Raw genomic sequence first — 27,726 nt, forward strand, 5'->3', positions numbered from 1 at the left:
GAAAAGTTTTATAAAAAGTTTTACTTGGAAAACAAGGAAGAACAATGACATAACTGCAGACAACAATAATAAAATTAACAAAATGCTAATGGCTATCCATTGCTTTGTCCTTGTTGATATAAAAAGTGTAACATCAGATCCAGTGTACAAATACAAAAAAAATTGTGCATAATAAATGTACTATAATACTGTACATACAGCATAAACCGTTCAATGAGAATGAATTAAATATACCTATTTGTCTCCTGACTTGGAAGACAAAAGAATAAAGTTCTAAAGTCCTAGAGTCAGTGTATAAACCCTTTCTGGGGCTGAATCACGAGCCAACGGTATCCCTGAAAATCAGCAGAGTCAAATATTCCCTTAATGGAAGCCATTATTCATGGGACTGCTGGTTATGATAAACTAGGGGGGAAAAAACCACAGCATATCAACTGAGCCAACATTAAATCCAGACCGAGTTCTTCCCATCTCCTGACTTGCTACTGGCACTGCTTTTGTTGGAGCCAGCTTTGGATTTCTTCCCTCTGGAGCTGCTGGGGTTGTTTTGGTTGTTGTAAGCCTGGATGGCGAGGTCCAGGCGGTCCTGAGCCACTTTGATTTCCCTCTGCAGGATCTCCAGGTCGCTGGGGATGTTGCCCTCGTTGCTGCCATACTGCTGTTCCTGAGCTATGTTGGCTTTGTTCTGCCTGTAGGCCATCTTGGCGTTGGCCAGCTCCGTGCACTGCATCTGCTCCGGCTTCAGGGAGATGTTGTAGCCCGGGGGAGCTGAGGGTGTGTTCCAGGTGAAGGGGTAGTTAAAGGTCCCAGAGTCAACCATCTCCTTCTTCTTGGCGTTCAAGGTGTCCCGGATGGTGCCGAAGCCCAAGTGCAGCATCTCCCAGACGTTCAGGAGCAGGCACATGCAGCTCACGCCGTACATTATCAGCAGGAAAATGGTTTTTTCCGTCGGCCTGGAAATGAAACAATCGACGTTGTGCGGGCAGGGCTTCCTGCTGCACACGAACACGGGGCTCACCTGGAAGCCGTAGAGGAAATACTGCCCCACCAGGAAGCCAACCTCAAACAGGGCCCTGGCCAGGAGCTGCAGGACGTAAATCCTCATGAGCCCGTCCTCCCGGATCTGCCGCCGGCTGTCGTGCTTGGCTTTGGCCGGGCTCTGCTTCTCCTTGCTCTCCCTGACGCTCTCCACCTCGATCTCCGGGTACATCATGGGATCTTCCTCGTGGTCACCCTCAGCTTCCTCCAAGCCCCGGTGCTGTTTCCAGCGGATGGGCAAGCTCCTCCTCCTGGCTCTCCTGCTGGCCTCGCTGTGCTCCACCATCCTGGCGATTTTGTGGATGGCATAGCCTAGGTAGAGCACCGAGGGAGTGGCCACGAGGATGATCTGGAACACCCAGAACCTGACGTGGGAGAGAGGAGCGAAGGAGTCGTAGCAGACGTTCTCGCAGCCCGGCTGCTCCGTGTTGCACACAAACTTGCTCTGTTCATCGTAATAAATTGATTCTCCTCCCACGGCGATCAGGACGATCCGAAACACAATCAACACTGTCAGCCAGATCTTGCCAACAAAGGTTGAGTGGTTCTGGATCTCCTCTAACAGGCGGGTCAGGAAACTCCAACTCATGGTGGTCAGGTGAGTTTATCTAAAAAAACAAACAGAGCCCCCACATATTTATGAGTTTATCAGCTCGAGCCTAAATGGTTCAAACTCAACTTTTACACCCAACACCCCTCCATGTTTGTGACCACCACCTGCTATCGGGATCCAGCTGCCAGAATTTGCTTGAAGATCCTACGTCTCCACCGCAGGCTTTTGAGGAATCTGCTGGAAGAAAAAGTAACAGTTCAGTATAAATTCATTAAAAAAGTGCTCCCAAAGCTACTCCCCAGCCCAAGACAGACACACAGCTGCTCTGAATGTCATAGGTTGATAAAAACATTTAAAGTGGAAGCTGAAGACTCCAAAGCACAGTGGATGGGAAGACAAACACCCATGATATTTTTGGGTGCTGTTGGCCACTGAGAAAAGGATTTACTTGAATTTGTTAAAGCCTGGGCTGGTGATCAGGGTCTCAGCCACAACCCATGGGACACACTGCTGTCCTAATTCAGGAAGGGATGGCCCAGCCCACCTGTGATGCAAAGGCAGGACAACCTGGTGTCACCCTGAGCAGTGCCACCCTGCAGGGCCAGCCTAAGGACAGGGCTGGGCCAAGGAGCTCCTAACTATCCTGTGGATAGATCTGGGTCCAGCCCCACTGGGAGGCTCAAACCCTTCCTCCCAGGGTTTAGAAAAGATTTCAGCATGGATTTTGCAATGAAAACCTGGTTAGAAAGAGTCACCTGTCAGAACTTTGAGAAGAGCAGTGAGTGGAGGGGGGTGAGGGGAGAAGGGAGGGCGCTGGCAGGAGCTGAGCGAGTGCCGGAACTGCCGGGGCTGGCCGCGCTCCCGAGCGGGGCTGGCACAGCCTGCCAGGGGCTGCCCTGCCAAATTCCAATGCCTGCAGAGCCCAGGTTGCCCAGAGAAGCTGGGGCTGCCCCTGCATCCCTGGAAGTGTTCAAGTGTTTAAGGTTGGAGCGGGCTTGGAGCAAGCTGGGGCAGTGGAAGGTGTCCCTGCCATGGCAGGGGTGGCACTGGGTGGGCTGCAAGGTCCCTTCCACCCCAAACCTTTCCAGGACTAAATTTGAAATCCTAACAGTAAAAATCCCATCCTTGGAAACTCCAGTTTAGCAACCCCAGCAACACTGCAGGCCCTCCTGGAGCTCCAAGGAGTGAAACTGATAAAACACTGTTGGACACTGTCAGAGCAACAAGGGATGAGGCATCTTTCAGACTTTGAATGATGTCAAGCATCAGTTTGACATAAAGATTATTAAAATAAATTATTACATCAGAAAAACATTTGGTGACAGATCCTGAACCCAGAACTGGACAAATCTCTAGCACTCTGATCTTAACCTGAAGAAACTGTTATTCTTAGAATAAGAATTAAGAATTCTTATTCTTAATCTGAAGAAATTCCAGGAGACTGCAGGAAAACTAATTCTTGGAACTATTCAACTTCTTCCACGTAACTACAGGGTTGTTTATAAGCAAAATAATGAAATGTGAGGAGATGCAAGCAATGCAGAACTAAAGGATATAAATGTGATCTCCCTCTGGTGGAATTCAGTGTTTCACTGAAAAGCCAAGAGCAGGGATATGGTGTGGATGGGTTGTGCAGGACATTTGATTTATCCCTTCATGACAGTGAGAGAAAAAAAAAAATAGCACAGGAGAGTATTTAAAAAGCCATATTAAGTGATCAGAAGTAACAAAAGTCTTGACAAACGATTCCCATATTAGGTGCAAGATCAGCTCCATAATTCCAGCAGCTCTGAAAATCCCTGGCAGCCAGGCTGATCTTCCCAAGCTCAGCTGAGAAATGGGCCCATGGGACATGAGTTTGCAGGCTGAGAACTGGAGATGGGAGTTACCAGAGGAGGAAAACACAGATTGCTGGGGAGGCTGGAACAGCCTAAACTGCCTGAACCACACTCAGGGCAGCTCAGGAGCAGTTTTGTAACAGGAGGAGAGGTTGCTGTGGGTGCTCTGTTAACAGGGAAGGGAATGAGGCCCCCGAAGGATCAGGGTCTCAGGGAGGGTTGCTGATAGAGTGCAGGGGATGGATGGAGCCCTGGCTGTGTCACCTGCAATCAGCAGCCAGGGGGGTGATCTTACCTCCTTGTTAGCGAGACAGCCCCGGGCGCCTGCGGCTGCATCCTTCAGCACTTGCTCCAGCATCAGAGAGTGGGGACAGGAGGCTCAAAACCAGCTGAGGGACAGGGAGGATGCCTAAAAGTGAGTGATTTACAAAGATCAATTTGTTTAGTTGGGAAACATAGGAGGAAAATGAAAGTGAATCCCAACAGAAACGAGTCAGGATGAGGATGTGTCGTTAAAATTACCAATTAGGACAAAAATCCCCAGCCCTCCCTCAGGTGGACAGGCCACCTGCACTCAGCCATGAAGAACATGTTTGAATCAGATGTGTTCCACAGATAACAGCTATCAGAGGTGCATGCAATCCTCCCAAGGATTCCATCCAAGCTCTCCCTGCTGCCATCATTCCATAGAGCACTGGCTGAAATAACACATTTTTAACAGGCAAAGGGACCAGAGGTTCCAGTCCCAGTGCAGCCCCTTCCTGCAGCAATGGCACCCCCATTTCAGAAAGGCACCCAAGAGCACTTGAATTTTGTGTTAGTGGGATGAGACAGTGCTTCAGACACCCCACACTCAGCATTTTCCACTCACATTTGGGGTCCAGATGAGGGGAGTGAGTCTGGGGGTGAGAAGGGCAATGGGCAGCAAAGGCAGGTGAACCCCACATCTGGAACAGGAGGTTAACAGAGGGGAGGAACCCCAAAACCCCTGTGCCACCACATCTCATCACCCTGGGCACCAACAGGACAGGCACGTCCCCCCCCTCATGATTCATCAACTAAAAACAAGACAAAACCCACAGGAGTTTAAGAGGCTAATTCTTATTCTCTGAAAATGTCAAGGCCACACTTTTCACTGAAAGTAAACTACTGAGTAAATTTGAAATTAATTAACCACTGTTGCCAATGTAAATTTGGAGTAACAGCAGGAACCAGCCTTTAAATTTTCATATACTGTCACATTCCTCAGGAGTTAAGGACAGGGAAGTTTGAAATGAGCGCAGATTTCAGTGAGAGAATCTTTACTTTTAGACAAGCTGCTGCATCCCATCTAAGACATTTCCTCAAGGTACGTGCTAGCTTTTCACAGTGCATTTTCTACCTGCAGACAGGTACCAAAACCACCACAGGAATCATTCCTGTGATTCCCAACCTGAATTCCAGCAGTTTTATCAATGCACAGAGTGCCATGTACAGATACATACTGGGGCTGCCACAGCCCTGGGATGCAGGAGGATTTACCCAATTTAACAAGCAATTAGTGGGTCCTGGCTGTGGAGCTCTGAAGCTGCCCAAGAGCTGATTGGCTTTGCCAAGAAAATGTCACTTTGTCCATTTAGTCCTAGCCCTGACTGCTGGGACAAACACAGGAGGACCCATGAGCAGGCAAAGAACTTCCTGAGCTTTAAGGAAATGTTTTGGTTCAAGCAAAATGACAGTCATTAAGTCTTGGAAAGGTTCAGCCCATCCAAATTCAAGGCAGAACAAACCCAAGAACTTGCAAGTGGAATTGCTTCCGTTCTGTGGGATCAGCCAAGGTTAGAGGGGCTCATTCTGCCTCTCCTCTGCCTGATCCTTCTGTCCTTGGGATCAGCCAAGGTTAGAGGGGCTCATTCTGCCTCTCCTCTGTCTGATCCTTCTGTATTTGGGATCAGCCAAGGCTAGAGGGGCACATTCTGCAGCACCCAGCCACATCACAGTAACCTTCACCCAATGTACACCCACGCTCCTGCAGCTGCTGTTTCTGGCAACATTTAACTCAATAATTTTCCAATGTTTGAAAGAAAAGTCTATGGACACTGACACGCATCTGAGGAAGGCAGAATGTCAGCAATTTCAGCTCATTTAAGTCATGCCAGAAAGTGCATTTGAGAGAGACTTTCATTTCTTGTATTTGTCATAAGTTCATTTCAGCACTTCCAGCTGAGGAGGCTCCTTGGAGCAGGCAGGATCCATGATGAAATATCAGGAGGTTTATCTCTGACAGTGGGCTGGCTCCTGAATTAAAGCTTTGCAGGCTCTGACATCCAGAGAGAATGAAGAAAAATTTGGAGCAGGTAGATGGGAAAAAAGAAATCAGCTTCAGGTGGAGAATCTCTGGAGTTAACACAGCTGGGAATGGCCCCTCAGGTGTGCCCTCTCCTCTGCCCAGCCCATGGGGGGTTGGCCATGAATTTAAACATTTTTAACATTTAAATTTTCACCTCCTTTCAGCTTTCTCCTCAAACAGAGATGACCTCCTGCCACTCAGGATGGGAAGAACTGCACTGTGCAGCAGCTGTTACTGTAAAATGCTCCAAATCCAGCCCTTGGATGGACAGCTGAGGTGGGGCAGGAGGAAATGAAAATGTTCCAGCAGTGTCCCCATTCCCCTGAGATGGAGAGGACCTGGAGGGCAGCACCATGTGGGTGTCAAGGCAGCCTCATTCAGGGCTGTGAAATCCCAAATACCTTTGGAGCCATCTCCTGGCCTTGTCCTGGCACAGACTGGGCCCAGCCCAGCACAAACTGGAGCCTCTTGACTCCATCCCAGTGCAAACTGGAACCCCTTGGCTTGAGCCCAGCACAAACTGGAGCCCCTTGACTCCATCCCAGCACAAACTGGAGCCCTTAGCTCCATCCCAGCACAAACTGGAACCCCTGAATCCATCCCAGCACAAACTGGAGCCCCTTGTCCCCAGCCCAGTACAAACTGGAGCCCCTTGTCCCCAGCCCAGTGCAAACTGGAACCCCCTGAATCCATCCCAGTACAAACTGGAGTCCCTTGAATCCATCCCAGTACAAACTGGATCCCCTTGGATTGAGCCCAGCACAAACTGGAGCCCCTTAGCCCCAGCCCAGTACAAACTGGTAGAAGGTGTCCCTACCCTTTGATGGGAAGGGTCCCTAAATTTTCATATTTCACCAGCACCTCCTCACACAAGGCTTCTCTGAAGGCTTCACAGCCTCAAGGCAGTTGTTAAGGAGAATGAATATATCCACAGAAGACTTCTTTCCTCCCTAAATTCTGTCTTCCCAGGTCATGCTACTGAAATTTGATTAATTTATTAATGATTTATTTGTTTTGTTTTGTTTTTAAGCAGTTTAAAAAGACATGTGCTGAGCAGGGAAAAAAAAGAAGAAATGCATGGCAATTCTGTTGTTAATCAAAAGAGGTTTCATGCTGCATGAAAGTGAAATTGAGCCTACAGGCTAATTAAAATAGTGTTTGAATTAGGATGAATGAATAATTAACATTATTCATTCAGACCTCATTTACATTGAAAAGTAAGAAATTACATTATTTACAAGTACTTTTGAGGAAGCAGAGGGGTTCCTCTCCTGGAAAATGAGTAAGACTTTACTGCTCAAGAAAGCAGAGAGCTGTGGCCAGACCTGGCACTGGAATGGTGCCTGAACCCTGTGACACCATTCTGAATCCTGAATCCTGGTGACAGAGGATGCAGGCACCATTCTGAATCCTGAATTCTGGTGACACCATTCTGAATCCTGAATCCTGGTGACAGAGGATGCAGGCACCATTCTGAATCCTGGTGAGGGTTGTGCTGATGCCACCTGCATTCCCTGAGCAGGAATTCCATTGTCCTGAGTGACACCAGAGCAAGGATGTGGGGATAACACAACTCACAACTACCACTCTTCTCTCCTCTGTGAAGGAAATGGGTTCAAACCCCACCACTTTTACTCCTTTTTTCAGCAATAAAGATGAAAAAGAATAAGAAGAGTGCACTGAATTTTATTTTTAATCTTGTAGAATATTTAGGAAGGAAAAAGCTGGGACTTTTCGGAGAGAACACAGTGCTCTTTCAAATAAATCCTCTGTCATCTGGCAGGGCTCACGTGGCAACAGCACAGAATGGTTTGGAAAAAGCCACAATGTCAATGTCAATTTGGAAACCATTTGTGAATGGTGCCTTCCAATCCCAGGCATGCTAACAAGGCTCTGCTGATTCCCAGACCAACCCACCCCACGCTGAATGATGAGACCACAGCTCCTGGGAGGGATATAAATAGAACAGGAAAATATGGGTAAGAGGTAGGGATATAATAAGATTCTTACACTGTCAAAAAAATCAAGATGTCAAGTGTGTATCTATTTGAAAATCAACATATCCCCAGTGCAGCACTGAGCTCACAGATAAACTGGAATTTGCAGCTAAGACATGAAGCTCTGGTCGCCTCGGCGTGCCCTCCAGGTACTGCTAACATGAAGCCAAGTGACAATTTTAGCAACACTCCCCCGCAGTGACAACATTCAGATGAAATCACGACGTGTTTTGTGCTGGCCCAAAGCTGCTTTTGCTGCACCTCCAGCAAGAAGTGCTGCTGCAGGAGGCAGCGTGTGCAGGGCAGGGCAGAACCCAGGAAATCTCAAAAAAAATCCAGGAAATTCCTCTGGCTGCCCCTGCAGGACTCAAGGCCCTGACTAAGGGGCTCATCTGTGCCTTCAATTTTAGCCCTTGGAAAAAATTACCAAGTAACTCTCCATGGAAAACTCACCATTCCATAGCTCATTATCCATGGAAAACTCACCATTCCATAGCTCATTATCCATGGAAAGCTCTCCATTTCATAGCTCATTATCCATGGAAAACTCTCCATTCCATGGCCATTCCATAGCTCATTATCCATGGAAAACTCTCCATTCCATGGCTCATTTTCCATGGAAAACTCTCCATTCCATAGCTCATTCTCCATGGAAAATTCACCATTCCATGGCTCACTCTCCATGGAAAACTCTCCATTCCTCTCCTCATTTTCCATGGAAAACTCACCATTCCATAGCTCATTCTCCATGGAAAGCTCTCCATTCCACAGCTCATTCTCCATGGAAAACTCACAATTCTATAGCTCATTTTCCATGGAAAACTCTCCATTCCATGGCTCATTTTCCATGGAAAACTCTCCATTCCATAGCTCATTCTCCATGGAAAATTCACAATTCTATGGCTCATTTTCCATGGAAAACTCTCCATTCCTCTCCTCATTTTCCATGGAAAACTCACCATTCCACAGCTCATTCTCCATGGAAAGCTCTCCATTCCACAGCTCATTCTCCATGGAAAACTCATCATTCCACAGCTCATTTTCCATGGAAAGCTCTCCATTCCATAGCTCATTCTCCATGGAAAATTCACCATTCCATGGCTCACTCTCCATGGAGAACTCTCCATTCTATGGCTCATTTTCCATGGAAAACTCTCCATTCCTCTCCTCATTTTCCATGGAAAACTCACCATTCCATAGCTCACTCTCCATGGAAAACTCTCCATTTCATAGCTCATTCTCCATGGAAAGCTCTCCAAGTAACAAGTAATGAAAGCTTAAGTAGAATGATAGTTTGTTACAAGATATAAAAGTAGGATTTTGAGTTTTTAGAAGCCAAGATGGAGGGATTTGGGCGTGCCTTGTCCTTCTTCCTTCTTCTTCTTGGCCTCCATATTCTGGGTGATGGTGGCACTTTTGGATTGGTTTAGAGTAGAAACTCACTGTCTAACATAGGTGAATACTGGGAAATTATTGTAAATAATGTACACAGTTTCTAGTATAAAAGATAACACCAGTGGGCCTCTATCCAACCTGCCAGACAGACCTCAGAGAAAGAATTTTATAGATAAGAAATAATAAATAACTTTGAGAATGAGAACAGCAGAATCCTGAGTCCTTCTTCAGCTGGGAAAAGACTCTCTAACACATTTTGGTGTCATCCTGACCACAGAGACTCCCAAGACCAGTAGGGACAGTGGAGACCATCCCAGCAGCACCAGGACAGGATGAGCTGAGCAGTGCCAACAGGTTCCATGGTGTAAGAGCCTGAATAAGAGATGCAGGACTCCAGGTGGCTCTTCAAAATGCAGTTTATTCCATCTAAGATGTTACAGCAGCCCAGGGTTGTGGGTGACAGAGCTGTGCCCACAGCTGTCAGCTCCAGAGACCTTTAGTTTAGGTTACAAATGCATTCAGTACTTTTCTTTTGGTTCCAATGCATTCTATACTTTTCTTTGCTGAGCATCTTCATATAACAGAACCAATCTATAACTTAACTTTTATCTACAGCCCATCATAACTGCTGTAATTACCATATTCATGTTACTGTTCTCCAATCACTCAAAGTCAGTACATTACAGTTTAAGCTAGAAGTTGGTTTTCAGTTTTCTTGCAGTGGGAAATTCTGAGACCTTTTTTCTATTAACTTGTTTGCCTGTGCTATCTTTCTGCTTGGTAAAAACATCTTCTTGTTTGGGGTGGGTTTATCCTTTGCTGTAAGTCATAAAAACCCCTTCTAACTAATATCCTTCGTCTTCCTTGGTTATCCAGTAAGACTGGCTCAGCAATTCTTTTCTTTTATATCAAAACTTGCTTTTATTTCTATTCTTTCTTCAAATTCTATATTCAAGAATATTTCTGCTGAGCATCCATATCTGTGAGACTTTCTTGTCAAACTTTCATCCTTCCCAACACCACAGGAAATGGACACTGGGCTCTACAGCCTCTGTCACCTCAGGAGATTTTTGGAGGCCTGTTGTGGGGTTTTTGTCAGCCAGAATTCCTTCACACACACACAGCAATCAGCATCCCTTCCAAAGGATGGGAATGACCATCTCTCCTCCAGCCTCAAACATCTCACAGCTCTTCTCCACCACAGTTTAACCCCATGAGCCCACATGGTTTGAGCAGCTCCTGTAGGAACTGGGCTCCTGCAGCCCTGGGTCGTGCTGGAACTGACAGGTCCAGCCTGGAGAAAAGGAGACTCAGGGGTGCCCTCATCACTCTCACAGCTCCTGAGAGGTGCCTGTGCTCAGCTGGGGCTGGGCTCTTTCTCCAGGAACTGATAGAACCAGAGGACACAGCCTCAAACTGCACCAAGGGAAATTTAGGTTGGATATCAGGAAAAAGTTTTTTACAGAAAGAGTGATAAACTACTGGAATGGAGGTGGTGGAGTCACCATCCCTGGGTGTGTTTAAAACCTCAGCCCACCACCCCAAGCCTTGCAGCAAGGCAAGGAGGAACAATTCTCTTTCCCCAGACAGAGTCACAAGGGTCTAAAGGGAAAAAAGAACAGAACACACAGAACTCTGAGTGTTGCACCCCTGTGGAGCACAGAGGGACAGGCACTGCTGGGCAGCAGGAGCCTTTGGACAGGCTGCACATCCCTGTGCTTACCTGGATCCTGCAGCTCCCTGGCAGTGAGGTCTGGAAAAGGCCAAACTCACTCCCACACCCTTCCAGACAGGCATCAGAGACCTCCCTGCCTTGAAACCTGGGGTGAGCAGAGCCTGGACAATGCAAACCCACCTGTGACACCCAGGGAATGGCACCACCTGGGCCCACCCCAGACCTCAGACCATGACCCCAAGCCCTGCAGCAAGGCAAGGAGGAACAATCTGCTTCCCCACAAAGGTCCAAAGGGAAGAAGGCACAGAACACACAGAACTCTGAGTGTTGCACCCCTGTGGAGCACAGAGGGACAGGCACTGCTGGGCAGCAGGAGCCTTTGGACAGGCTGCACATCCCTGTGCTTACCTGGATCCCTGGCAGTGAGGTCTGGGGAAGGCCAAACTCACTCCCACACCCTTCCAGTCAGGTATCAGAGACCTCCCTGCCTTGAAACTTGGGGTGAGCAGAGCCTGGACAATGCAAACCCAGCAGCTGAGCAGCACCTGAGCCCACCCAGGACCTCAGACCCCAACCCTGAGCCTGCAGTGAGGCAAGGAGGAACAATCCTGCTTCCCCAGAAAAACCCACAAATTTCCAAAGGGAAGAAGGCACAGAACACACAAAACTCTGGGTTTTACATCCCCAGGAAGCACAGAGGGACAGGCACTGCACATCCCTGTGCTTACCTGGATCCCTACAGCAGGACTGGACCCTTTGGACAGGCTGCACATCCCTGTGCTTACCTGGATCCTGCAGCTCCCTGGCAGTGAGATCTGGTGAAGGCCATCCTCACTCCACACAGCTCCATTCAGGCATCAGAGAGCCCTCCCTGGCTGGATGTGATCAGAGACTCAGATAACCACAACACCCCTTTAACTACAGCCGATTCCAGCACAGCCAACAGCTCCACAGCTTTTCCCCAGGGCTCCTCCTCTGTGCTCACAGGGATGAGTGGCAAAAGAAAATGACACACTGGAGGCAGCTGACCCAAATATCACTCTCATGGCCATCTCAGGGAAGGAGAGAGAAGCCAAAAGAGAGCAATTCTGTCACCTCCTGTACATCAAAATCAAAGGTTCTCACTTGGCTGAGCTGGGGATGAACACCTCATGCTCCCACCACTATCTCATGACAGTCAAGAGAAACCACGGCAGTGTTTGCTTCATAGATAAGCCTCAAAAACTCCCATGAACAGCTTGGAAATGAAACAGACACCACAGAGCCCGACACAGTCTGCCACAACCCCCCCAGTCACCCATCCTGCAACATGGCAGCTGCTTCTCTGTGACCTACATTCAAAAAAATAAAAAAAGAGTTTTATACCCCAGCTCTGTCTGGTCTAGTGGGAGCCACCGCCTCAGCCTGCAACTCTACCAAATCCACAGCACATTTTCTACAAGAGCAGCTCTGCAGAGAAAGAAGGATGTTCAGAGGCAGAGGAGGACACTGCAAACCAAACATCACCACTGCAAACCCTCCCTGCTGTGCTGGGGCTTTCAGGGCACCCAACACTTGGAACTCTGCTAAACTGGGCCTGGATTGTTCCCATGTTGGGACAAAGAGCAGAAAGCCTCGGAGCTCTTTGGGACTTCACCAAACTCTGCATGTCCCCAGGCAGAGAGCAGCAAACTGAGCAGGAGAGCAGCCAGCTGTGCCAAATGGCACAGCAATCCATGAGGATGGTGAGAGGAATGGTGGATTTGTCTTTCCAAACAAACTGTGGGGCTGCTGGTAGATAAAACCAGCACTGGGAGAGAAAAGAAACGATGGGAAGGATGAATGGAAAAAGAGATTTGATTTTACAAATAAACTTTAGGTTTGCTGATAGATGAAATTAGACATTGAAAGATGAAAGAAACAATGGGGAAGAAAAACCCCTAAATTCCATAAGAATTAAAAATTAAAAGGGAGTGTTAGGAAAATGAATCCACAAACACCAGAGGTTTATGTCCAAAAAGGAGACAGAGGAGTCCAATTCTGGTTTTATTTGAATAAAGGGAGAGATCCCAGTAGAATGTCCCATGGCCTCTCCCTTTATCGGAATAAAGTCAAAGGACTCCTCTGTCTCCAAATTGGACATAAATCTCTGTTGCTTGTGGATTAATTTTCCTAACAGGAGAGAAATCTTTGGCCTCAGGTGTTTTGGGAATTTTTTACCTCTCAAGTACCTCAGAAATGGGGAAAGAGAGGGGGAAATGTGGGAAATTGGGATACAAAGGAGGCTGCATCCTCCAAAAATTTGAGAGATGCCCCATGGCCTCTCCCTTTATTGGAATAAAGCCAAAGGACTCCTCTGCCTCCTTTTTGGACATAAACCTCTGGTGTTTGTGGATTCATTTTCCTAACAGGAGGGTAATACATTAAAGGGAAATCTTTGGTATCAGGTGTTTTGGGAATTTTTTACCTCTCAAGTACCTCAGAAATGGGGAAAGAGAGAGAGAAATTTGGGAAATTGGGATAAAAAGGAGGTTGAGTCCTCCAAAAAATTTGAGAGATGCCAGGGCAATGCCCCATGGCCTCTCCCTTTATTCTAATGAAGTCAAAGGGCTTCTCTGTCTCCTTTTTGGACATAAACCTCTGGTGTTTGTGGGTTAATTTTTCTAACAGGAGGGTTATACATTAGAGGGAAATCTTTGGTATCAGGTGTTTTGGGAATGTTTTACCTCTCAAGTACCACAGAAATGAGGAAAGAGAGAAGGGAAATGTGGGAAATTGCGATAAAAAGGAGGCTGAGTCCTCCAAATATTTGAGAGATGCCCCATGGCCTCTCCCTTTATTGGAATAAAGTCAAAGGACTCCTCTGTCTCCTTTTTAGATATAAACCTCTGGTGTTTGTGGATTAATTTTCCTAACAGTGGTGTTGGGACAGACAGCCAAGGACAGCACCTTACCAGAGAACCACAAGCCAGCACCTCACTCATTTTACTGCTGCTTGAACCTCTCTAAGTTGCTGCTAAATCACAGAAACAGCTGAAGAGTTTTGTTTCAATAAAGTTGGTTTTACACACAGTTTATTCTGAGACAAGGAGCAGAGTAAGGCAGCAGATTGCCATATTGGCATTAAAATGTTACTCCAGCTTGAGTCCAACAGGAGTCTTAACAGCTTTATTTTGCCAAAGATAAAATTTAGAATATAAATATGCATAGATTCGCTAAGTGACTTATTTGTTGAAAAAAAAAAATTCCCTGTAATGAAATAAGAAACATAAAACTGTCCATTTCTGAAAGACTTGAATACTTTGAGACTCCCTTGGGAAGAGACCTGAAGCACTGATGAACTCCCTGTGCTCCATCACTCCAGCTGGGAAACACACACACACCAACTGGGGCTTTTCCCCCTGAGAACAGCTGGAAATAACTCCTGTTTGATGAAAGGAGGCCAGGAGCCTTTTCCCAGTGCCAGGCACTCTGCACCAAGCACACAGTGGCAGACGGGTCAGTTTTTCCACCTGACTGCTCTCCCTTGGCCGAGGATTTTATCTGACTTGTTATGGACACAAATTGGGACAATTAGCAGCAAACTGAAGGCAGATCAACCTCCCCAGTGCTGAGTCAGGTGTGAGATTTGACAGGGGAGCAGCAAAGGGACATGGGGATGGTGTACAATGAGTTATGGGGCTGCTGGAGGTAGGAAAATCCCAATGAGACTCTGCAGCCACAGCTAGGGGCAGGGCAGCAGTGCCAAGATTCCCCCAGCTTCTCATTTCCAAGATTTTAGGAGGCTGGTGACATTTTGTTAAGGAGCCAGCAGATCACCTCTGTTGGGTGACTTCCTAACAGAGGCCAGCAGGTCTGCCACAAAAAATCCTAACAACAAAGAGTAATTGAGCATCTGCCGTGTCACAGTCAGGGCAGCAGTGCCAAGCTTCTCCCAGCTTCTCATTTCCAAGATTTTAGGGGCTGGTGACATTTTGTTGAGGAGCCAGCAGATCACCTCTGCTGGGTGGCTTCCTAACCCAGAGCCCAGCAGGTCTGCCACAAAAACATCCTAAAAACAAAGGGTAATTGAGCATCTGCCGTGTCACAGCTCGTTCACTCTCACAAAGGGGAATTAGCTGCAGATAAGATCGCTCCTGATAAGGAACCGCTGGCTGTTTGGTGGGCTGTCACACAATCACAGTCTGGTTTGGGTTAAAGCTCTTGCCATGGCAGGGACACCTTCCACTGTCCCAGGCTGCTCTAACCCTGCCCAGCCTGGCCTTGGACACTGCCAGGGATCCAGGGCAGCCCCAGCTGCTCTGGGCACGCCATGCCAGGACTTTACCACACTCATGGTGAAATATTTCATTTTAATGTCCCATCTAACCCCGTCCTCTCTCAGTTTGTGTTGCCCCTTGTCCTGTCACTACAGGAGACAGTAAAAAGACCCCATTTTTATTCTAAGCCCCTTTATAAGCTGGAAGGCCACTAAGGTGTCCTCAAAACCTTTTCTTCTCCAGCTGAACACCCCCAGCCCATCTCCAGAGCTGTTCCAGCCCTCAGACCACTCCCACTTCAGACTCTCACCTGCACCTCGACAGAACCTCCCTGCAGAAAGCCACCATCAGGAACAGCTTTAATGTCACTAAAAGAGATGACAAAGAGATGACATTTTCCCATGCAGGGAAAATGATGTGACTCCTTTCCACACAAGTCACAGTTCCAGGCTCTCTGCCAGCCCTCTCCCCTGGGATTCACTGGGAAACTCGTTCCCAGTGCTGGAGGGACTGGGGAGAGGTTACAGAGCAAAGAGGAGTCACAGCAGCAAGGGCTGGACAGATCCACAAAGAGGTTAATGGAGAATGGAGTACAGCCATTGCTAAAATTGTCTTGGGACAGGGAAGCAACTGCAAGAGAGGGGTTGTGAAGAAAATCCTGGCAAAATGTGGTTGTCCAAACCCAACATTCATACAGAGCACAATTAGTGGGCATTAATTCCCTGTATAAATACAATAAGCCAGGGGAAAAGTCAGCGTGGCTTCTGTGGCACCTCCAGCCCCACAGAGAGCTCCAGATCTGGGTTTTAATCTCCCTCATCTGAAGCTTCCTGTAGGGACCCCAAAAAGCCACTGGAGGGACTGGGGAGAGGTTACAGAGCAAAGAGGAGTCACAGCAGGAAGGGCCGGATGGATCCATCAAGGGGTTAATGGAGAATGGAGCACAGCCATTGCTAAAATTATCTTGGGACAGGGAAGCAACTGTCAACTCTGCAAGAGAGGGGTTGTGAAGAAAATCCTGGCAAAATGTGGTTGTCCAAACCCAGCATTCACACAGAACACAATTAGTGGGCATTGATTCCCTGTATAAACACAATAAACCAGGGGAAAAGTCAGCGTGGCTTCTGTGGCACCTCCAGCCCCACAGAGAGCTCCAGATCTCCTGGGTTTTAATCTCCCTCATCTGAGGCTTCCTGTAGGGACCCCAAAAAGCCACTGGAAAAGGGATTGTCCCTGTATGGAGACAGCTGGGTGGGAGGGAAGGGAATAGGAGTAAACAATGATTTCCTGCAAGGGAGGGAAGTCACAGCAAGGGTCACAGGGAGAGGCTGGCTGTGCCACACCAGGACACTGCCTGGATGTGACCCAGCATCCTGAAGGAAATATTCAAGGGGGGAGGTGGAGAAGCAGCCATGAAGAGCAGCACAGGGACCATATGAGTCGATGCAACCTGGAAATAAATAAAATGGCAGATGGAATTCCACATGGATAAAGTGATGCATACATCGAATAAGAATAATAAATCTCAATTTCACCTAAAAATAGATGTGTGCCCTGAGATGGCCTCAGCAAGCAGGAGGTCTTGGGGCTGTCAGGCTGCTCTGTGAATGCTCTGACACAGCTCAGCACAGCCCCAAAACAGTGTCAGAGGACAAGCACAGCCAGCACACGCTGCTGTGCCACCCTGTGCCTGTGACATGCATCCATGGCATGTGGCTCTGGTCACTTTGTCATGCCCCCCTGAGTGCCCACAGCTCACCCACAGTGTGTGGTTCTGGTCACTGCTGTGTCCCCAAGTCCCCACAGCTCACCCATGGTGTGTGGCTCTAGTCACTCTGCCATGTGCCCAAGAGCTCATGGCTCACCCATGGTGTGTGGCTCTGGTCACTGCTGTGTCCCCAAGTACCCAGGGCTCACCCATGGTGTGGCTCTGGTCACTCTGCCACCTCCTATCATGGGAACAGAGAACAGAAGGAGCTTGGAGAACAGCTATGGAGGGGCTGGTGGGAGAAGGACAGTGGAAAAAAGCCACAAGGATGAGGGGGGAAACAGAGCTGTGACACCTGGAGCAGCCTGGAGAAGGAAAACCCCTCAAAAACAGCCAGAGCAGCACCTCAGGCAAGGGTAAATCACTGATTTGTGTAGGCACAAAGCAGTGAGAGAGTCCAGAGCTTCTCCCCTGCTCTGCTGCAGCCCCACATGGGGCAGGTGAGGAACAGGACCCTGGAGCAGACAAGATCCCATCTGATCCATGTGGCTGCTCCAAAGGAGCCAGGAAGGAGTGAGCAGCTCCAGCTGCTGGGGGAAAGCCCCTCCATGAACCAGCACACACCAGAGAGAACAGAACTGGCTCAGGGGCTGATAACCACTGCTCAATTCCAGCCCCCTGGCACTCTGCATGTGCAATGGGAACACCTGAAGGGCAGCCATGGTTTATTTCTGCCCAGCACAGCCCTCCAGGGAATCGGATTCCACCCAGATCGATGGGGTTTGGTCACAGATTGCAAAGAGAGCAAGAGCAGGTGAGGAATACAAACCAAGCTGGGGACAGCACTGAGGAGGAGGAGGCTCCAAGGCAGCTCCAGAAGGAGCAAAGACTTCACACGAAGCAGGGAATAAAGATAATTTCCATATGGCTCTGTGGAAGATGGCCATGTGCTTCCTCCCAAACACTTCAGTTTTATTTTGCTTTATAATATCTCAGGAATCACAGTTTCCACCGTGAAAATTCTTCTCATTTCAAAATAGTTGAACTCCATATCTGAGCACAAGCTGAGTAACTCCTGCAAGTAAAATTCAGTCATTTCTCAGCTACTTCAATGTTTACCCTGAGAATCAGGAGATTTTTCGATTTTTAGGAGGACATGCTGCATGCAGGCCAGCACAGCTGCAACACACATCAGGAACTTCAACTATTTTTAATTTTATGCCATTATGCCATTAAAAAATGTACTGACACCAAGGGCAGCCCCATGTGGGCTACACCCACCCCCTTGCCTGCCTATAAACAGGATTAACCTCAGGATTACACAGTGCTGGTGTCATCCTTGTCCCTGCATCCACAGCAGAGCCAGGCTTCCAGGAGTTAACAAGGAGCCAAAACTCCCCCTGAAGGGAACATGGGCACACACAAGACACACAATCACCCTTCCAGGCTCTTGACTATTTTAAGCATGAGAGAGAGAGAGATACAGAACTTCACAGGCAATGGATTGCTCCGAGTCCGGCAGGGCTGCACCACTCATGCCAGGATGTCACCTCGGGCAGGAGCTTCATCCCCTGCTGCCACCAGCATCATCCTCATCCTGCACGAGCTGCATTCCCCAGCCAGACCCACAAGTCATTTTTCTACATTATTTCATCAGAAAAGCAAAGTGGACAGAAGCATCCCCAAGATGTGGCACTTTTCAGGAAGATTTTGGGGATGTTCAGAGGAGAGGGAATGCTGTGCACAGCCACCTACAAGGCAAACCCTGCTGCCACCAGCATCATCCTGCAGGAGCTGCATTCCACAGCCAGACCCATGTTCAGACCCACAAGTCATTTATCTACATTATTTCATCAGAAAAGCAAAGTGGACAGAAGCATCCCCAAGATGTGGCACTTTTGGGGATGTTCAGATGAGAGGAAATGCTGTGCACGGCCACAAACCCTGCTGCCACCAGCACCATCTCTCATCCTGCTGCATTCCCCAGGCACACCACAGCCAGACCCATGTTCAGACCCCCAAGTTATTCTTCCACATTCCTTCATTAAAGTCATTTTTCTACATTCCTTCATCAGAAAAGCAAAGTGAACATCATTCCCAGGATGTGACACTTTTCAGGAAGATTTTGGGGATGTTCAGAGGAGAGGGAATGCTGGGCACAGCCACCTACAAGGCAAACCCTGCTGCCACCAGCATCACCCTCATCCTGCAGGAGCTGCATTCCCCAGCCAGATCCATGTTCAGACTCATGTTCAGACCCACAAGTCATTTATCTACATTATTTCATCAGAAAAACAAAGTGAACATCATTCCCAGGATGTGGCACTTTGGGGGAAGATTTTGAGGGTGTTCAGAGGAGGAAATGCTGTGCACAGCCACAAACCCTGCTGCCACCAGCATCATCCCTCATCCTGCTGCATTCCTCAGGCACACCACAGCCAGACCCACAAGTCATTTTTCTTCATTCCTTCATCAAAAAACCCAAGTGGACAGCATTCCTAAGATGTGGCACTTTTCAGGAAGATTTTGGGGATGTTCAGAGGAAAGGAAATGCTGTGCACAGCCACCTACAAAGCAAACCCTGCTGCCACCAGCACCATCCTGCAGGAGCTGCATTCCCCCAGCCAGACCCATGTTCTGACTCAGAAGTGATTTTTCTACATTCCTTCATCAGAAAAGCAAAGTGGACAGCATTTCCAAGATGTGGCACTTTTGGGGAAGATTTTGGGGATGTTTAGAGGAGAGGAAATGCTGTGTACAGCCACAATCCCTGCTCCCCAGCACAGCAGATGAATGGCTGAGAGGGACACCAGAGCAGGGACTGGATGGGAAATAATCCAGTGCAGTTGTCAGCCTCCCCCAGCGCCACCGACTGTGAACTCGACATTGGGACTGGGAAGGACACGAGGCACAATCTGCTGGTCATCCATATGGATGTGCCCTCCCTCCGTCCCTCCTTCCCTCCCTCCTTCATCCTCCTCAGTATCTCAATCGAGGTCAGGCACGCACACTCAGGCTTGTTTCCTGACAAATTTGTGACTAAAAAGCTGGAATTAATAACTGCAAGAGCCCAAAGCTGGTTTCATGGGCTTGTTTAGGCAAAAAAAGCTGAATGACTCCACCAATTTCCATCTAGGCAAGGTAATAGAGAAGAAATCCTTCATTCCCGTGTAAAAATGTAAATCCCAGCTCAGTGAGTCATTTAAACACATGCTTAATGCAAAGCTTGAAACAAATCCTGCTAATAATCTGGGATGCTCACTTATTTATGGCTTAAATGCTTATTTACAGCTAGGCATGGCTTAAATGCTTATTTACAGCTAAGCATGGCTTAAATGCTTATTTACAGCTAAGCACGCTTAAGTACCTGGATGATCTGGGGTGCTGATTTAAAACCAGGCATGGTTTAAGTACCTGGATGATTTGGGGTGCTGATTTAAAACCAGGCATGGTTTAAGTACCTGGATGATCTGGGGTGCTAATTTAAATAAAGCTAAGCATGGTTTAATTACCTGGATGATCTGGGTGCTAATTTAAAACCAGGCATGGTTTAAGTACCTGGATGATCTGGGGTGCTGATTTAAAACCAGGCATGGTTTAAGTACCTGGATGATTTGGGGTGCTAATTTAAAACCAGGCATGGTTTAAGTACCAAGATAATCTGGAAATACCCCTGAAAAGAGCCCAAATCAGGCTGGTCTGGGAATTAATCACAGTGGTATGAGCAGAAGTGCTAACATGAACTGGGGGAGGTCTGTGTGTGTGTGTGCTGAAGCATCTGTTCAAGTTTAGGCATATAAAACATTTTTCAGCCCAATGACTCCAGAGGGGAATGCTTCATACATCAGCTCATCTGACTCAATTTTTCCATCACATTTCCTTTAATACAGTTTTGTCCATAAATACGCTATTTGTTTTTTTCCAAATATAGATTTTTTTTATTTATAGCCGGACAACCTTGTAACTTGTGTTATTGCTTGGGTTCTTCTATGAAACAGAATCACATTCTTCCTTGAAACAGAATCACTGAGGAATTACTGGCCAGCACTGAGGTATGAAACCAAGCTCTCTATGTTTGCAGAAGGAAAAAGAATTTCTTTTTGCCATTCTCAGAATTTCCTTCAGTAAGATCACAACTGCCCAACCACACATTGAGTATGTCAATTATCCCACACCACATGCAGGAACTTTCACCTGAAATCTTCATTTTATGCCAAAATTAATTCAAGTTTTTAAAAATCCCAGCCAGATCTTCCAGACAGTCCTGAATTTGGGAGGAACTGTGTGCCACTACCCAAGCAGCAATAACAATTCATATTTATGGTATGAGGAGGTCAGAGAAGGAAATGCCCTTTCCCCTCCAAGAAGCATTTTGGAGATAAATCCCTTTTTTTAGCTTTTAATGGAAAGCAACGAGCTTCCCAAAACCAGGACCAAGAATGGAAAATCTGGTGATACAGACATTTTAAAAACACGGGTTTATTTCAAGAGTGGAATTTACATACTGAGCAATACTGAACACAGCAAGTGAAATGTGATTTAATCATTTTGACCCTTATTAATTATAATTTCAGTCAGTAAAAAGCACAGCCATGGCACAAGCATGGGGCAGTGGAATTGCACTCCTGCTGCTTGCAGGAAGTGCCGAGAGCAGCTGCAAACACTGATAAATAAATGCCAGGGGTTTCTGCAATAAAACTTTCACTCCTTTCCAAAGCAGGGGTGAGGGGCTGGCAGCAGGGTCTAGGGGACATCTGGAACCCAGGGAATGTCCCTGCTGGCTGGGCAGGGATGTGCTTCCATGTGCACCATAAAAATCAGGGAATTGGAATGGAACTTTTTAAACGGCAAGAATTTCCTTCCTATTAAGCAGATTAAAAATCCATAAATCTGGAGCACAGGTCAGCTCTGTGGAGTGGCAGCACTGAACACAAAGTGTGGAAACAGGATGGGAGCAAAAAATCACCTTCCCCCTAATGAGGCAGCAGTGCCCATCCCCCGGGAGGGACAACAAAGGGCTCCATTATCCAGCAGGGTTTCACTGCCGGTGTTTAATGATCACCACCCTTGTGCCAATTCCTGCTGGGATTCAGGGAATCCTGTCCCAGCAGGAAGGGAGAGGCACAAGAGAGGTGCATTGTACAGGGAAATGCTCTCTGCGGTTTCCACCTTTAAAAAAGGGGCTGAAAATGTGAAGTGGTTTAAGGAAAGAGCCCCAAGATCAGCCCCCTCTGATGGGTGAGGCACAAGAGAGATCCCTTGTACAAGGAAATGCTCCTTGTGGTTTCCACCTTTAAAAAGGTGCTGAAAATCTGAAGTGGTACAAGGAAAAAACCCCAATATCAGTCCCCTGTGATGGTGAGGCACAAGAGAGGTCCTTTCTACAAAGAAATGCTCCTTGTGGTTTCCACCTTTAAAAAAGGGGCTGAAATGTGAAGTAGTGTAAGGAAAGAGCCCCAGGATCAGCCCCCCTGTGATGGTGAGGCTGCAGCCTGATTTTTAAGAATCACAGAATATCCTGAGCTGGAAAAGACCCACAAAAATCATCCAACTCCTGATTCCATCACTTCTTCACTCAACCAGCAGCCCCTTGCAGGTGCCAATGACCACAAATCCCCAAAATTCACCTCAGTGAGCAGGGTCTGCCTGGGCTCACACATCCTGTGGGGCTCCATGGAAAGCTCAAGATTCCATAAGGACTGCTCACTCTCCATGGAAAGCTCTCCATTCCAAAAGTCACTCTTCATGGAAAACTCTCCATTCCATAGCTCACTCTCCATGGAAAGCTCACCATTCCATGAGGACTGCTCACTCTCCACGGAAAACTCTCCATTCCATAGCTCATTCTCCATAGAAAACTCTCCATTCCATAGCTCATTCTCCATGGAAAATTTACCATTCCATAGCTCACTCTCCATGGAAAGTTCACCATTCCACAGCTCACTCTCCATGGAAATGGAAAACTCTCCATTCCATAGCTCATTTTCCATGGAAACCTCTCCATTCCACAGCTCACTCTCCATGGAAAATTTACCATTCTATAGCTCACTCTCCATGGAAAACTCATCATTCCTCTCCATGGAAAACTCTCCATTCCTCTGCTCACACTCCATGGAAAGCTCTCCATTTCATAGCTCATTTTCCATAGAAAACTCACAATTCCTCTCCTCATTCTCCATGGAAAACTCTCCATTCCATAGCTCATTTTCCATGGAAAGTTCACCATTCCTCTCCTCATTCTCCATGAAAAGCTCACAATTCCACAGCTCATTTTCCATGGAAAACTCTCCATTCCTCTCCTCATTCTCCATGGAAAACTCTCCATTCCATAGCTCATTTTCCATGGAAAACTCTCCATTCCACAGCTCACTCTCCATGGAAAACTCTCCATTCCACAGCTCATTTTCCATGGAAAACTCTCCATTCCACAGCTCACTCTCCATGGAAAACTCTCCATTCCACAGCTCATTATCCATGGAAAACTTTCCATTCCACAGCTCATTTTCCAGCATCACAGCTGGGTCAGGAATGAAGCATCAGCATCACCACCAAGCCCTTGTGGCTCTGGATTCCCCAGCTCCCCAAATCACAGGATTTTCAGCGACCCAATCCCAAGGAAGGCATTTTTTGGATTATCCAGCTCCTAACTGGGTGTTCCTAAGTTTCTCTGTTGATCCTCTGGATTATCCCCAGCTACAACCCCAGGCACTGGATCTCATCCTTTCCTTGCCAAAAGTGGTGGGTGAGGAAAGTTTGGGGATTTTTTTTGACTCACAGAAGTTGCTGGCAGTCAGCAAATTATTAAATCAACAAATTTAAGTGTTAAAATTCATCACAAACTCTCCATCAGTGATTAAATTTCACAGCTTAAAGAAACTGATTTTTGTAAACTCTAGGACTATCCAAAGCCAGAATATACTTTAAAATAAAGTTTCACCTAAGCAGTATAATTTCCACACTAATTACCTTTAGAATCACAGAATTCTTTAGAAAAACTGTTCCTATAATTAAAACTCTCTAGGGTGTACCATAATATTTGCTAAATTCTTAAAATTTATCACAATTTCCCCAACATCTGGGTTTTAATTTTCCCCCTACCAAGGGCTGGGACCCCAGGAATTCCTCACATTCCCAACCCTCTCTGCCTTGTTCAAAGCAAGCTCTGTGCTCTCAGTCCTTGACCCAAATTTTCCAGTTATTTCCCAGTATTTGCATCACTTGCACGTTATCTGTCATGAGCTGGGTGTTTGCTTTGAAGTGAGGGGCAAAAAAATCCATTAATGAAGGGCTGAGGATGGTACACATGTAAAAAAGAGATATTTCATGACAATTCTTTGTCTAGAATTCTGCATTCAGACTTGTGAGTTGTTTTAAATGACTCAAAAATTGTAATTTTGTTTAATAAATTAAGAAAACACTTAGATTTGTAAATGAAAATGTTTTCATTACATTATCTCAATAATCTCCTCCATCAATGGAAGGACAAATTTACAAACTCCAGTCTGAAAGCACCAAAGTAAGGGAAGTAAGCAAAACGTTTTCAGTAATTTTTCATCACTCAAATTGATCTAAACCTTGATAAAAAAGACAAGAGGTGCTGGGTGACAAACTCCAAGGAGCAGCTGTGTTTCCAACACAGTTCAAAACACAGAGACATTCCTGTAAAAAACCCCAAAAAATTGTAATTTTGTTGCTTTAAAAAACCCAAAAATTGTAATTTTGTTCTAAAAACTAAGAAAACACTTAGATTTGTAAATGGAAATGTTTTCATTCGCAATAACTCAACGATCTCCTCCATCAATGCAAGGATAAACTTACAAACTCTAATCTCAAAGCACTAAAGGCATTTAGACCCTTTGGTAAAGGAACTAAGCAAAACATTTTTAAAACTTTTCATCCAACTGATCTAAACCTTGATAAAAAAGACAAGAGGTGCTGCAGCTGTGTTTCCAACACAGTCAAAAACAGAGACTCTCCTGTAAAAAAAGTTGCATTAAAAAAACCCAAAAATTGTAATACTGTTCTATAAGAACAATAAAAACCCCCAAAAATTTGTTTTAAAAAAGCCAAAAATTTGTAATATTGTTCTAAAAACTAAGAAAACAGTTAGATTTGTACATGGAAATGTTTTCATTAGCAATAACTCAATAGTCTTCTCCATCAATAAAAGGACAAACAAACTCTAGTCTGAAAATACTAAAAGCAGTCAGATTTTCTGGTAAGGGAACTAAGAAAAACATTTTTAGTAATTTTTCATCACTCCAACTGATCTAAACCTTGATAAAAAAGACAAGAGGTGCTGGGTGACAAACTCCAAGGAGCAGCTGTGTTTCCAAAAATCAGAGACACTGCTGCAAAAAACCCCAAAAAAATTGTAATTTTGTTGCTTTAAAAAACCCAAAAAATTGTAATTTTGTTCTAAAACTTAGATTTGTAAATGGAAATGTTTTCATTAGCAATAACTCAATAATCTCCTCCATCAATGGAAGGACAAACTTACAAACTCCATCTGAAAGCACCAAAGTAAGGGAAGTAAGCAAAACGTTTTTAGTAACTTTTCATCACTCCAACTGATCTAAACCTTGATAAAAAAGACAAGAGGTGCTGCAGCTGTGTTTCCAACACAGCCCAAAACCAGAGCCACTCCTGTAAAACAAGCTTCACGTGATGTGACACCTCCAAAGGGACCTGTCACCGCGCTCCTGCTGGCACTTCCATTTGGAAATTGAAATTAAATTAAATTTCGATTTGGAAACGTCAGACAAGCTCCTGATTCTGGAAGAACACCCTGCAAAGGCTCTTCTCAGCAGGGGAGGGCTCAGAGACCCCACAGCCAGCCCCACAGCTCTTACCTGGTGCCTGCAGACATGCTCAGAGCTCCTGAAGCAGCCACGGGGACAGCCAGCGCTCCACTGCTGCCACCTCAGTGTCACCCAGGGCCAGCCCCTCACTCGCTGGAGCTCTGCATTCACCAGTGACAGCTCAGCCCACCCCCAGGAGTCACCAGTGACCATAGAGCTCCAATGCAGGGCTTTCCCTCCGAGTCAAACAGCACAAAAAGGCTCAAATTCCCTCCTAAAACTCCTTACCCATCCTGCTTTCCAGTGAGATGATCTGTTCCCTCAGAAAGCACAGGCAGAACTTTGGAAAGTACCAAAAATACAGAGAAAGGCACCTTGAGTTTTCCTAAACACGAGTCCTGACAGAAAGCAACGTTTTCCCTCAAATGACCTGAAGAACGGAGGGTTTGGTAACTGCACTGACAGCTGGTTCATTGAACATCCCCAGGACACAGATTTCTAACAGGAAGGGACAGTTTGGGTTTTTTTTTTAACCAATTATCCTGACTTAGAGCAGGCAGGAGACATGGAAATAATAACAGCAATCAGCGGTCTGACAGAGAGAAGGGTTTTGTTCTCCCTCTCATTTCCAAACACCAATCAAACACCCAATGAAAAATCAGAACCTGGTGGTACCAACTGTTGCTCCAGAATCCATATGGCACATCCATGCCCTAATTAATCCCTATGAACTATCTCCTATTTGTAATTAATTTGACTGTAGAACCAAATCAGCAATTCACTGGGAAGCAAGGTCACACTGACCAGAGAAGTGTCAGGACTAATTCCTACCAACAGAAATGAGAATTGCCTTTAAAAGGCCAGTAAAAATAGCTGCACAAATGTCACTCCTGTGAAATTTTATGACGCTGGGTGAAAGTTGGGCCCAACGGAGGCAAAAACATCTGACACCAGAGCAGGATTCTTCTCATTGTGCTCAGAGAATCACAGAATGTCCTCGGTGAGAAGGGACACACAAGGACATCAAGCCCGCACAGGACACCCCCAGCAATCCCCACGTGTGTCAGAGCTCGGTGCAAACACTCCTGGAGCTGCAGAAGGATTTCCTCAAGCAATGCCAAACCGCAGGGCTGGGGAGGGAATGGGGAGCAGCAGCTGGGGAGGTTTACCGGGCAGGACTGGGGAGGTTTAACCGGGCAGGGAATGGGGAGCAGGAGCTGCTGCTGCTTCAGGGACTGTGCTGGGGATCCACTGGGAGCCCTGAGCTGCCTGGAGCTGGGAGGGGGACAGGGTGACACTGGAGGGGAGGTGGGCACGGGGGTGACAATGGAGAGGTGGGCACGGGGTGACACCGGTGGAGCGGTGGGCACAGGGTGACACCGGAGAGGCGGGCACAAGGTGACAGGGGAGCAGATGGACACGGGGGTGACACAGGAGGAGAGGTGGGCAGGGGGTGACACCGGAGGAGCGGTGGGCACAGGGTGACAATGGAGGTGGACACGGCGTGACACGGAAGGTTGGCACAGAGGGTGACACAGGTGGCGTCTCCCGGTGCGCTCGCTCCGTTCCCGCGCTCCGTTCATCACCGAGGGGCTCCACACGTGCAGCCGCGGGCGGGCACCGGCCGCTCCGCCCGGGAAAGCCCTTCGGGCATCGCTTCCCCCGGCATAAACACCCGGGAGGCCCGTCCGGGGCGGGGAAGGCAGCGGGGAACGGGGAGGACCCGGGGGTGACACCGGCCCCTCGCGGCGGCACCGGCGGTGGAGCGCGCCCGGCTCGTCCCGGCGTGCTCGGGGATCCCCCCGGAGCGCCCGGCTCGGTCCCTCCGGGGTCAGGGACCGGGGGCAGCGCCCGGCTCGGTCCCTCCGGGCTCCCGCCTCCCTCAGCCCGCCGCGGCTCCGTCCCCTCGGGGCCCGCGGCTGCGCTCCCGCCTCCCGGTGCCCCCCGGAACGGCCGCTCGGTGCCCGGAGCCCCCCTGAGTCCCCCCCGTGGTTCTGGCCCCTCGGGGGGCGCCGCTCGCAGCCCTCAGGCCCCCGGGCGGCCCGGCCCGGTCCCGCCCGCCCTCAGCCCGCACTCACCGGGTCCGGCCCGTGGCGGCGCCGGGGCCCCTCGGCCGCCGAGCCCGGGCGGGGGGCGCGGGGCGCATGCGCGGAG

General features: G+C 47.6%; 1 protein-coding gene across 3 annotated transcripts; it reads right to left on the reverse strand.

The window, feature by feature from the left end:
* Positions 1-27,700, reverse strand: GJC1 (gap junction protein gamma 1). 3 transcript variants are annotated; one of them, XM_054281493.1, is made up of 4 exons: positions 27,651-27,700; positions 3,725-3,838; positions 1,756-1,825; positions 1-1,646 (listed from the first exon to the last, which is right to left on the reverse strand). In XM_054281493.1, exon 4 carries the CDS (start codon positions 1,625-1,627, stop codon positions 446-448), a length of 1,182 nt encoding a protein of 393 aa, XP_054137468.1. In that variant the 5' UTR covers positions 1,628-1,646; positions 1,756-1,825; positions 3,725-3,838; positions 27,651-27,700; the 3' UTR covers positions 1-445. The 3 variants fall into 3 exon arrangements, with proteins under 3 accessions (XP_054137468.1, XP_054137470.1, XP_054137469.1); XM_054281495.1 differs by having other exon boundaries at positions 1,756-1,828; XM_054281494.1 differs by lacking the exon at positions 27,651-27,700 and adding an exon at positions 25,624-25,711.
* Positions 27,701-27,726: the final 26 nt, after the last annotated feature.

Source organism: Melozone crissalis, unplaced genomic scaffold, assembly GCF_028551555.1.
Source record: "Melozone crissalis strain CALT ecotype California unplaced genomic scaffold, PUWL_Pcris_2 ptg000032l_1, whole genome shotgun sequence".
Lineage (NCBI taxonomy): Eukaryota > Metazoa > Chordata > Aves > Passeriformes > Passerellidae > Melozone > Melozone crissalis.

Excerpts from the sequence above, each read along its gene's own strand:
- GJC1 (XM_054281493.1), bottom strand. The coding sequence starts at position 1,627 with ATGAGTTGGAGTTTCCTGACCCGCCTGTTAGAGGAGATCCAGAACCAC.